General features: G+C 37.6%; 1 protein-coding gene across 1 annotated transcript in view; it reads right to left on the bottom strand.

The window, feature by feature from the left end:
* LOC148118200 (mas-related G protein-coupled receptor member B2-like) overlaps positions 1–11,795 on the bottom strand; it is a 79,432-nt gene extending 67,637 nt beyond the window's left edge. Inside the window, exon 1 of the mRNA XM_087901383.1 lies at positions 11,707–11,795. Within this exon, the coding sequence (XP_087757509.1) occupies positions 11,707–11,717 (11 nt within the window). The 5' untranslated portion in view covers positions 11,718–11,795. The remainder of the gene's footprint in view (positions 1–11,706) is intronic.
* Between the last annotated feature and the right edge of the window lie 901 nt (positions 11,796–12,696).

Genomic DNA, 12,696 nt, shown 5'->3' with positions numbered 1-12,696 from the left:
TGGCAATTCTACCAAAAGCAATCTATAGATTCAATGCAATCCCCATCAAAATCCCATCAAACTTCTTCACAGACCTTGAGAGAACAATAATCAAGTTTTTATGGCAAAATAAAAAAACCCAGGATAGCCAAAACAATCTTTTACATTAAAGGAACTTCTGGAGGCATTACTATCCCTGACTTCAAACTCTATTACAGAGCTACAGTAATGAAATTAGCTTGGTATTGGCATAAGAACAGAGAAGTCGACATATGGAATTGAATAGAAGACCCGGATACTAACCCTCAAACCTAAGAACACCTAATTTTCGACAAGGGAGCTAAAGGTACACAATGGAAGAAGGAAAGCGTCTTTAACAAATGGTACTGGCATAACTGGATGTCAACCTGTAGAAGAATGAAAATAGATCCATATCTATCACCATGCACAAAACTCAAGTCCAAATGGATTAAAGATATCAACATCAATCTGTCCACTTTGAACCTGATAGAAGAGAAAGTGGAAAGTAGTCTACAAGATATAGGCACAGGAGGCCACTTCCTAAGAAGGACCCCAGTAGCACAGACAATAAGAGAAACAATGAATAAATGGGACCTGCTGAAACTGAGAAGCTTCTGTAAAGCAAAGGACACTGTCAGTAAGACAAAAATTCTGCCTTCTTACTGGGAGAAGATCTTCACCAACCCCTCATCAGACAAAGGTCTGATCTCCAAAATATACAAAGAACTCAAGAAACTAGACACTAAAACTCTAATTAACCCAATTAAAAAATGGGGGTACTGATCTGAACAGAGAATTCACAACAGATGAACTTCGAATGGCCAGAAGATAGTTAAGGTCATGCTCAACTTCCTTAGCGATCAGGGAAATGCAAATCAAAACCATATTGAGATACCATCTTATACCTGTCAGGGTGGCTAAAGTCAAAAACACCAATGATAGCCTATGCTAGAGAGGATGTGGAATGAGGGGAATACTCATTCATTGTAAGTGGGAATGCAAACTTGTGCAGCCACTGTGGAAATCAGTGTGGCGGTTTCTCAGGAAACTGGGAGTCAATCTCCCTCAGGACCCAGCAATTCCACTCTTGGGAATATACCCTAGAGATTCCCTAGCATACTACAAAAGCATTTGTTCAACTATGTTCATAGCAGCACTATTTGTAATAGCCAGAACCTGGAAACAGCTTAGGTGCCCCTCAATAGAAGAATGGTTAAAAAAGGTGTGGAACATATACACATTAGAGTTTTACTCAGCGGTAAAAAATAATGACATCTTGAATTTTGCATGCAAATGGATGGACATAGAAAACGCTTTACTGAGTGAGGTAAGCCAGACCCAAAAAGAGTAACATGGTATGTATTCACTCATAAGTGGATTCTAACCATAATTTAAAGGTCTTTGAGCCTATTATTCGTGATCCTAGAGAAGCTAAATAAGAAGACGAACCTGATGAAGATTATTTAGCTATCCGCCAGGAGGTAGGAAATAGTCAAGAGTCCCAGGTAACCTTGGGTGCATGGAGGGGGTTGGAGGGTTGTTGGAAGGGGAGAGGGTTAGAGAGAAGGGAGTAGGGGAGGAATGGAGAAAGCTCGGTTGACCGGGATGGGGGGAACGGAGGAAGGATGAATATGGGATCAGGGAAGAATATATTTCAACTAAGGGAGTCATTTTAGGGTTTATAGGAAACTTGATTATATATGGGATCCCAGGTCCAAGGAGAGATTCCCCAGATTGTTCTCTGGACAGAGGAGAGGGTGCCTGAACCTGCCTTGGCCCATAACCATACTGATGAATATTTTGCTTATCACCATAGATCCTTCATCTGGCGGTGGATGGCGATACATACGGAGACCCACATTGGAGCACCGGACTGACCCCCCCCCCCCCACGGTCCAAATGAGGATCAGAAGGACGAAGAAAATGACGAAGGACTGCGAGGGATGCTATCACCCACTGATACAAGGGGTCGGATCTAATGAGAGTTTACCAAGGGCAGTTGGACTGTGACTGAACGAGCACGTGATCCAACCAGATTCTCTGAATGTCGCCGGATTTTCTGAATGTGGCTGGCCCGGAGTCTTTCTGAGAAGCCATTGACAATGTCACTGGGACTAGTTTCCTCTGCATTTACTGGATTTTTGGGATCCAGTCTGTTTGGATACTCACCTTCCTGGACCTGGAGGGAGGGGGGACGATCTTGAAATTCCCACAGGGCTTGAAACCCTGACTGACCTTAGGGACAAAGACGGAGGAGGAGGGGGGAGTGGGAGGGTGTTGGGAAGAGGGGCGTAAATGGAAACTTTTATAATTTAATAAAATTACTTAATAAAGTATTATGACTACAGAATTTGGGTCTAAGGATATGCTGCTTTGAAAAAGAGGTTCTTCTTTTGTTTTCACTGAAGATGAGACCTTGTGGATTTTTTTCTTGATCAATATGGTATGATAGACCATGCCCTCCTGAAAAGTTGCTGTAAACACCCTCAAAAAATTACTTCACTCAATGCTTACTGAGATAAACCTAGCACACAGGATATACCATAAAGGACCTGATTAATAATGCCCCCATATAGCAGGAAGAAGTTTAAAGAGAAAAAAAAACTACACCCATATTCTCAAATATTGTTTATAAATGTTCTTTTACATTTAAATGGCGTTCTGAGATTGGTATTGGTATGGAATTTGCTTTTTTCATATAAATTTTAGGTCAGTCATGTTGTATGTATATTTCTGCTCTTGATTAAGGTATTGTGATTGTTTAGTTCATTTAAAAATGTATTGTATAATTAGGAACTATAGGTTGTTAATGGATAATCATCGATAATAGTCAAACCTATAGTCATGCTTGTTAGATTTTCTAGATATATAGATATATTTCAGATAGACATTCTTCAGATCTTTCAAAGACTACAGAATATGGCATTTATAATGTTTTAATAACTTAGAGCTTTTCATGACATTGAGATGCATCTACTCCTGGTAGCACCAATCTACTTCAAGATTAAGATGGGCATCGAAGATGCTCCTTAAGGATTTGGATAGTCATTTGAGGAAAACTGCTCTTGCTTAGACTGATACATAAACTAGATATGAAGCATAGAGATGACTACTGTACTTGCCTAAATGTGAGATGATTCGTCAGGGTTCCTTCTTCATGAAAGAGTCTGTGAGACATTCTGCAGGACACAGAATAAAGTGACTGAATTGTCTTTAAAATTTCCAGCTTCATGGAAATGTCTGCTGGACACTATGGATCTGTAGGCTCAAGATGGATGCCCAAGGTACAAAAGAACTTTGGATGACTGTCTAAGCAATGAGTTGTCTCTGTCATTTCTAGAGTTTTGAAAGTTGCTTTCAATGTACTTGCTGTTTACTTAGATAATATTATATACTTCTGGAGTCTTTGATGAAATTAAAAATAGACAGATAGTTGTAGTTTTTCATTGTTATAATAAAAAGATAAAATAGATCTAAATAGTGTAACTAATTTTTGCTTGATAACTGTTTTGTTATATGTAATTTTACTATGTTAAAATGAAAGCCTTTCTTCTTTGTTTTAACAGTAAAGGGGAAATGGTGTGCGAGGTCCTTCTATCTATGTGTTCCTTTCGGTGGTTGAATAAAGAAACGGCCTTGGCCTTTTGATAGGGTAAAACTTAGGTAGACGGAGTAGACAGAACTGAATGCTGGGACAGACACTGGTTAAGATCTTGCTGGTAAGCCACAGTTATGTGGCAATACACAGATTAATAAAAATGGGTTAAATTAGGATGTAAAAATTAGCCAATAAAATGTTAGAGCTAATGGGCTTTATGACTACAGTTTCTGTGTGATTATTTCACATGTAAACTCAACAGGTGGTTAGGAGGAAAAAAAGCTCCCCATGCCCCCTGCAGCAGAGATCTGAAAGAAAATGTCCCCCAGGGTGAGCTGCACTAGTGAGAGGCATGTCTTTGTTGGAATGGATATGATCTTGTTGGAAGAAGCAAGTCAGTTTGAAAGTGGTTTTGAAGTCTGAGGTATGCTCAAGACACATACAATGACTCAGATCAATTCTTCTTTCCCACATATCAAGATGTAGAACACTCAGATCATTCTCTACCATTTGGTCTGCCTGCAAGTTGTCCAGTTCCATCATTATGATAATGGACTGAACCTATGAACTATATGCCATTCAATTATATGCTTACCTTTATAAGAATTGCCATGGTTATAGTGTCTCTTCACACAAATAGAAACCCTAAGACATTTACCAAGCTAATAAAATGGTTGTGTAAAAAAACTTCAAGATATTAAAAACAGCAATTGAAGAATATATCAAAAGATGGAATGATCTTCCTTTCTCATGGACCAACATTATAAAAATGCCCATCCTACAAAAGGAAATCTTCTGATTTAATAAAATTTACATCAAATTTTTAATACCAGTTTTTACAGAAAAAGAAAGGACAGTTTTAAAGTTCAAATGCATGCATTCAAGACAAACACAATCAAAAAACCAGAAAGATTTAAAAAATGCAGAATAAATAAATAATAAAATATCTTCAAGAAGGTAGGTGTATCACAATGCCCAATCTCAAGATCATTACTGCATAAAAGTTAACACCTAGTGGATCAAAGACCTCACCATAGCACCAAACACTGTGACTCTAATAGAAGAGAAAGGTTCTTGTGTGAGTGTGTGTGTGCTTGTGTGTGTGTATGATAATGTGTATGAATCTCAGTATTTGTTGGTATTTCTTGTGCTCTTTCTTTGGCTCCTTTTTCTGTTTCTTTAGGTTTTTTTTCCTAGTCTCCTTTGTCTTTTCTGTTTCCTCATTGTTTTTTGAAAAGGGAGAGAAAAGGAATTGATTCAATTGGTTGAGGAGGTGGAAAGAATTTGAGAGGAACTGGGGAAACCATGATCAGAATTGTTTTATGAAAAATCTATTTTTAATAAAAGACAACTATGAAAATATAGTGTGTGATTCAAAAATCTATTTTATAACAACACAAAGCAGAAATAAAAGGTGAAAATGGACCACAAAATCAAGAATGATCAGTTTAACTGTGGACAGTTCTCACATGTGTGACTGGAGGAAATGGACTTATTCATTTAAGCTTCCTAGCTGGAGGTTAAGAACAGTTACAGTCTTCACAAAAGGTGAGAAAAAACAGATGTGAAGACTGGAAGAAGGCAGGATATAAAAAGAAACCGTGTCGTGAACACACAGAATCCACGGTCTCTGAATTAAGGGACTAATCTTTAGCTATGATAAAAAGTAAATTCGATATAAAACTTTAAACTCACCAAAATGAGATAGGTAACAGAATATTTTCTCAAATTTTGACAATATAAATAGTCTTTGGATATTGTCACTGTAATTCTTATTGATAACTGTTTTTGTTGTATATAATTTTACTATGCTAAAGTTAAACCTTTATTTTGTAAAATAGACAAAAAGAGGGATATGCTGTGGAATATTCCTTCTCTAGACTGTGAATATGTATTGCTCTCATTGGTTGCCTTGCAGGATGAATAGATGGGATAGCCAGAAACAGAACACACATGGCAGAAGTTGCAGTCAAGGGAGATGCAAACCAGTGCTGATGAAGGAGAACAAATAGTAAATGAGTTAACAAACCATGAGCCTTTTGGCATAGTGCAGAGTGAAATATGGATTATTTTAAATGTAAGAGTTAACTGGTAATGTCCCTGAGCTATTGTCCAACATTTATAAACAATATTATGTTTCTATCAGTTATTTTGGAGCAGAAGATCGGGACAGAAAAATTCTGCCTACACAGAAATGTGGGGAATAATGGAAAAAAAAACTTAGTCAAAGCAAAAGCAAAATTTAGCAGGGATACATTCAAATTCTTCAGCTCCATGTTTTGAAGTCAAAATGCTGACATAGCTTTGCTGTTGTGCTTTACTGAATGCAACATACTTCTTTCCCTTTGACAGGTTCCTTTCCTGCTCAGTAGCTCTTGATGCTGGGTATACCACAGTTCTGACATCTCCAACATCCCGGGATCTCCATGATTTCTAGGCTTCACTTTCACAGCTTTACACAGTGACCTCTCCAGGCCTATATTCATTGACACACTTGCCACATGGATGGTCTCTATGACTTTCTTTAACCAAGGTGGAGGATTCCACAATTGCTTTATTCCTGCATCCTTCTTATTTCAAAGTCCAGAACAACACGACTGATGTTACCAAGATTTGCTACCTACTTTGTAAGAAACGTACACCCTTCTTTCAACTGCATTTTTATAAGCTTTGATATGTTAAACAAGTTTTCCTTTGATTTAGGAGAGTTTTTAGGCATTTCTTTTTCTTGAATTGATAGAGTAAATAGAAAAGTTCTTCCCCTAAGAGCAGAATTATTTTTTTTTAATTTTATACCAGGCCTCTCTTTACACTGCTATCTTTCTGAGTAAAAGACTTAACTCAAACATTAAATTTCTTACTATCATATTCTCTTTAATTTTACAGTTTTCTTTCTTTCTTCCTTCCTTCCTTTTTTCTTTCTTTCTTTTTTCACTGCCTATTATTTTTTATTGCAGTGTCAATATTTTTTCCAACAACATTATTCCCAAACTCTTCAATTTACCCTCAAGCAGATTCTTAGGACAAGAACAAAAAGTGGCCACATTCTTTGCAAAATATTACAGGATTTTTTTCTAGCCCATTTGTTAACATTATTCCCCTCTGAAAACTCTTGTTCTGTGTTTCCAATATTCTACAATATTCTCAGCATTATTGATGTTCAAATTCCTAGTAGGATTGACTGCTAAGTCCCACTTACAACATTTAACTACTTCCTTAGGTCAGACTACAATAGTCTTCTGCAGTCTTCACAAGGGCAGCATGGTTAGGTCTGCTACAGTAATAGCACACATCCTGGAACTATCTTCTGCTTTAGTTACATTTCTATTGCTATGATGAAAAACCATGATCAAAACAAAACATAAAACATAGTATTCAAGTTTGGAGATCACAGTACAGTGGGTTAGAGTGCATGGCCACCATGGTAGAGCACATGGCAACAAGCTAGCAGACATGGTACTGGTGCAGCAGTAGAGATCTTACATCTTATTCACAGGCTTGGGAATACTACCCTGGGAATGACCTGTGCATTTGACACCTCAAAGACAAGCCCTAGTGTCATACCTCCTTTAACAAGGCCTCTCCTCCTATTCCTGCCCAACAGATCCGCAATTACAGGTAATGAATCAAATATATGAGGTCATGGTAGCCATTCCCTTTCAAAATACAACACTAATAAACAGTGTGGGATCTTATTATGATAACATTACTTTGCTACATTGAAAGCAAGAGTTTTTCTAGTTGAAGATTTTGCCATAAGAAGAAAACAATAAAAACTGACATGATACCATGTATAGGTTAGTTTGTTCAACTATAAGAACTATTTAAGAACATACATATCTAGCATTACATTACACAATTCAACCTGCATTCTAAATGTTTCTGCTTGGTGCAGATATGTTGACTGCACTGACCTGTGGAGCAAAAAGTTTGAACTGTGGGGGATATGCAAATTAGGAGTGCTAAGAGAGTGTTTCCTTTCTTGACTGGATTCTGAATCAAGTAGCCACACAAATGTAAGAAAATCTGTGGATTTGTTTTCTTTAATCTGTTCATTTTGTGCTCTCTTAATTTTACTTTGATGGAAATTATCACATTCTTCAAATTTAGAATTGAAATAATATTTTGTAAAAATTAGATCATAATAAATATAATTAAAATAATAAATGCTGCAGGCTCCTGGAAATGGCATAAATTGAGGCAAGTTTGATGTCAAGAGAGCTTAGTCTAGAGGACTACATTGGAAATTTGTCATGTGGAATTAAGCAGTTGAGGAAGGGGACTCATTGTGAAGCCAAGAGAGGGAAGAGACAGAGACTTGACTAGGAATGGTAAGCAAGGATTGTCGAAAGAACCACTGGAGGCCAATCTTCGTCCACTTTCAGATGTACATAGATGTTAATGGGTCTCATTATAAAACCTGACAACAATCTTCCAATAGTGATTGTGGAAAAAGACTCAGTGAACTAAGACTCCATTGGTTGAAGAGAGATGCAAAAATACTTATCTTGGGAAGGTATAATTGTTTATTAAGCAATTCTTCTAAGAAAGACTATTGCTCCATAAATTATCTAAAACTGAAATTAATAAGAACATGGATTATAAAATGTATCTATTTAACCCTTCAGACACTGAGAGAAAAATTTTTTAAAAAATGAAATTTTGTAAAATATAATATGGATTTCATATGATCACTATCATGTTCAGTGACCAATGAAATGCAGATTGTTACTACATTTCTTTGAACCATCTGCTGATGAAGGGATTTATTAATATTGGCAACAGCCCTTCTGGGCCACAGAGAAGAGATTTTCTCAACAGAAGAAATTCAAATGGCTAAAAGACCCTTAAGAATATGTTCAACATCTTAGCCATCCGGTAAATGCAAAGCAAAACAACTCTGAGATACAATCTTGCCCCTGATAGTATGGCTATGCTCAAAAACATGAATAATTTCTTATGCTGCAAAGAATGTGGAGTAAGTGGAACTCTTTTCCATTGTTGATAAGATTCCAAACTTGTACAACCACTATGAAAATCAATATAGAGTTTTCTTTAAAAAATTGTAAATCAACATACTGCAAGACTGAGAAATACTACTCTTGAGCATATGCCTAAAGGATGATCAATAATATTACAAGGACATTTGTTCAACAATGTCTATAGCATTATTTGTAATAGCTAGACCTGGAAACAACATAGGTATCCCTCAACCAAAGAATGAACAAAGAAAATGTGGTACATTATCATTATGGAGTCCTACTCAGCAATAAAAAAAATGGCATCTTGAAATTTGCATTGCAAATGAAAGCAACTAGATGAAACCATCCTAAGTGAGGTAAGTCAGACCCAGAAAGATGAGTATGGTATGTACCCACTCTCAGACAAATATTGACTGTAAAGCAAAGGAGAAGTAGCCTGCAGGTCACCACTCCAGAAACCTAAGAAATAAGGATAACCCTATGAGAAACAAAAGTGCATCCACACTTAGAAGGGGTAAAAAATGATATTTCCTGAGAAAATTGAGAGGGTGGGGTGGGAGAGAAGGGAAGATAGACGGGTAAGAAGAGATGAGAAACTAGAGAACTAGAGGAAAGAGGAGTGTCAAGATGGAGGAAGGACAAGTGACTGAAAACACGAAAAGAACCATCTTGATTGAGGGAACCACTATGAGGTTAGGAAAAAACCTAGCACTAGAGAAATTCCCATAAATCCACAAGGATGACCCCAACTAAGATATTAAATGATAATAGAGAATGTACCTGAACTAGCTGTACCCTGTAGTCAGATTGATGACTATCTTAATGTCATCATAGAACCTACATCTAGCAAGTGATGGAAGCAGATGCAGAGAAACACAGTTGATCATTGGGTTGAGCTCCTATAGTCCAGTCCAAAAAAATGGTTCAAGTGAGAATATGAGCAAAGAGGTCAAGATCCTGACAGAAATACCCACTGAAACAGCTCATCTGAGCGAATGGAAGCCTTCCAGTTCTGGTCACACAATAAGGGAAGCAGCATAGGACCAAACTAGGCCTTCTGAATGTGCCTGACACTGGTATGGATGTGGCTCACTGTTGGACCACTGGAAGTAAGACCAGGGTTTGTTCCTGATTCTTGTTCTGACTTTTTGTAACTGATTCTCTCTAGAGGGATACCTTGCTCAGCCTAGATATAACTAATGGGGTGGGCTTTGCTCTTGCCTCAAGAAAAATGTCCTAGATATTGTTTGCTCCCCAAGGGTAAACCTTACTCTCTCTAAGGAGTGACGGGGATGGGAGAAGGTGGAGAGGGTAGGAGGAGGAGTGGAAGTGGGAAATGGGTTTGGCATGTAAAATGAGAAAAGATAGCTTTTCAAAAAATAAATTGGAAAATATATTCCCCAAGTCATATGTTTACATTACAGCTCATAATAGTAGAAAAAGTTTACAATTATAAAGCAGCAACACAAAATATTTCATGTTTGGAGGGTCACTCCAACATGAGGAACTGTATTAAATTACAGCATCATTAGGAAGGCGGAGAACTTCTGACCTTGAAGAATTACCAGAGCATTATGAAATGAACTAAATTTCTACCATTCTTCATGAGTTAAAATTTTAATATGTGGGAAAGGGAGAGAAAGAAAGAAGTGGAAACTGTGCTAAGTAGAGGATATTGTGACACACAGGTTCTTCTACAGGGTTTGGAGACAAAGATGGTCTCTAGGTGGAGAGTAATAGAAAGCCTTCTACCAACCATGTTACCTTATTTGTGGATTATCAGTATTCAAGGAACAAAAATTAAGAATTCCATGAGTTTTAGGACAGTCTGAAATACACAGTGAGTCCAGAAATTCCCAGAATGTGGGAAAGGATAAACAAGCACAAAAAAGAAAACTATAAGGAATGTGAGACTCACTTTATTGACCAAACATACGAATTCTTCATGCAAAGCCTAGGTCTGAGAACAGATGAAAACACAGAAAACTAATTCTGTGAACTAGAATGCTGGTTTTACTTGACCTCTGGAAGGTTACAGACATTCAAATAGAGGAAGAGTTCCAAATGAACACAACAGGAAGTGAACCCAAACACAACAAACTGTAGTGACAAGTGTCAAGGGCAGATGGCGCATGAAGAATGTTGATGGGCAGAGCTGAATGGGCATCTGCTATTTTACTTGAGAAATTAAACCTGTCATAAAAATGGTACACTTCTGTGAAAATATCTAAAACTTGGAGGCCATGGAAAATTGTATTTAATGTCCTGAGAGCAATCAATTTCCAATCAAACTGCTCTCTCTTCCAGGTATTAAACATTAATACCTCTCTTGTCTTTTCTCTTGTCTTTTGCTATATTATGGACATGACCAAATTGGTCAGTCTGGGAAAGAGTCTAGTAGAGATGGAGAAGGAAGTTAAAATGGATCAGATAGAGTTAAGAGAGGGAAGGGGAGGGTAGTAAGAGTGCACTGTGCAAAGAAATAAAATTTTCAGATAAAAAAGTAGTAAATTGGTTATATATCTGAATTAGCATAACTACACCTGTATCCACAGTAGAACCCAACACTTGGTTCAGATGATTATTACTGTTGGTACATCTACATACTCCATGCATTATCCTTGCGTTAGAGTTGGGTTTAACATCATGTTTAATTTTCCATACATGTGTATATTGTTGATAAACTATACTTAATTATGTTATTTTTAGTCACTCAGTTTTAGCCCATCTGTTTTCTACAGAGCTGCATTTCCACAAAAAATAAAGGGAATTTCCCATTTCCGCAAACACAGGTGGCCGAGTTACTGGGAGAACTATGCTTACATAGAAGGTGCTTGTAAGTGTATGGCTTGCCAAGTAGAGGAATGTGACATAATTACCACAATAACAGAATATTTGAATAGCTGAGATGAGAGAAGAAGTGGGCACTGCCTTACCTCATAGGATTCCAATCTCCTGAAGTCATGTCTGCTAACCCACAATGCTAAAGAGTAGCATTTGTAAGTCTTGATTCCTAAGAAACACCTAGGCTTTTTGGATTCTCCACCTCAAGATGTAGTTATATGGTCACAGACTAAGAAAAAGAGATAAAAATCTTTGGGAGAAAGGTTTCAAAAAACCTCTTACCTATTTTCCATTTTTCATGTGGGAGGTGGCAAGCTGGTCTGTGTTGAAGTGAAGCGTCCACTTAGTCAGCCATCTACACGAAAGACTTCTGTAGCCTGGAGAACGCAATAAGATTGGTGCTTGAGGAAGGCTGATAAATAGAACAGAGTGACCTGTGGTTTCCTGTACTTGGATCTTGCATCTGAAGTGTCATGTGAGCATTACCCCTTTGAGTCATGCTCTTCACGAGACTGTTCTTGACAGTTGATCTGGCTCCTATCTCTATCCTCTGGTCATGTGTATTACTTAAATTTCCCCACCCTGTTAGTTTCAGTTGAAACAAGACCTAGATTTTAAACTAGTTTAGCTATTCCTCTTTTTCCAGGTACTCCCACGTGCTGAAATTGCAGGCAGATCACAAAACAGCATCAATGTTTGTAATGGGGATGTTAAATCAGGCCCTTAAAACTTAGTGGATATTTTATCCACTAAGCCATCTTTCCAGGACTATCTACAAACATTTTTATAATTACAAAAATCCCACTTTATCTTCCAAATCTATTTTAATATGAATAACTTTTTAAGTGATGGAATTATTCACTGGGTTTTTGAGTTACTGAGTTACACTGATTGTTTGGTTGGTTTCTTGATAAACAGGGAGCAGAATGATACAACTTAGAGAATATTTTGATTCTCTTTATTTTCAGCTTTGCATATTGCACAGGGTAAAATGATTGACTTCTGATACACAATCATAATTAGTGAGTCAGCAGGCAATTCTCCTGAGTCCAGGCCACTCCCCCACACCACATACAGCTGTATCAGTGAGCCCCAGAAGCATTTGCCTCCATCTGCACTGACTGGAGGAAGAGCGAAGTGGCTGTTCTTCTGTCTGGACAGACACACTTCCTGGCTGGACAGTTCAGCTGTCGAGTGCCTAGGTCAGGTGGCACTTCCTCTGCCCCTCCCTCACCCAACTTAAAATAGTAGTTCATCAACAGAAAAGTCTCC

The sequence above is a fragment of the Myodes glareolus genome, chromosome 24 (genome assembly GCF_982192425.1).
Source record: "Myodes glareolus chromosome 24, mMyoGla1.1, whole genome shotgun sequence".
NCBI lineage: Eukaryota > Metazoa > Chordata > Mammalia > Rodentia > Cricetidae > Myodes > Myodes glareolus.
Note: the sequence above shows the minus strand (reverse complement) of the source record. Positions and strands in the feature narration are given on the sequence as shown.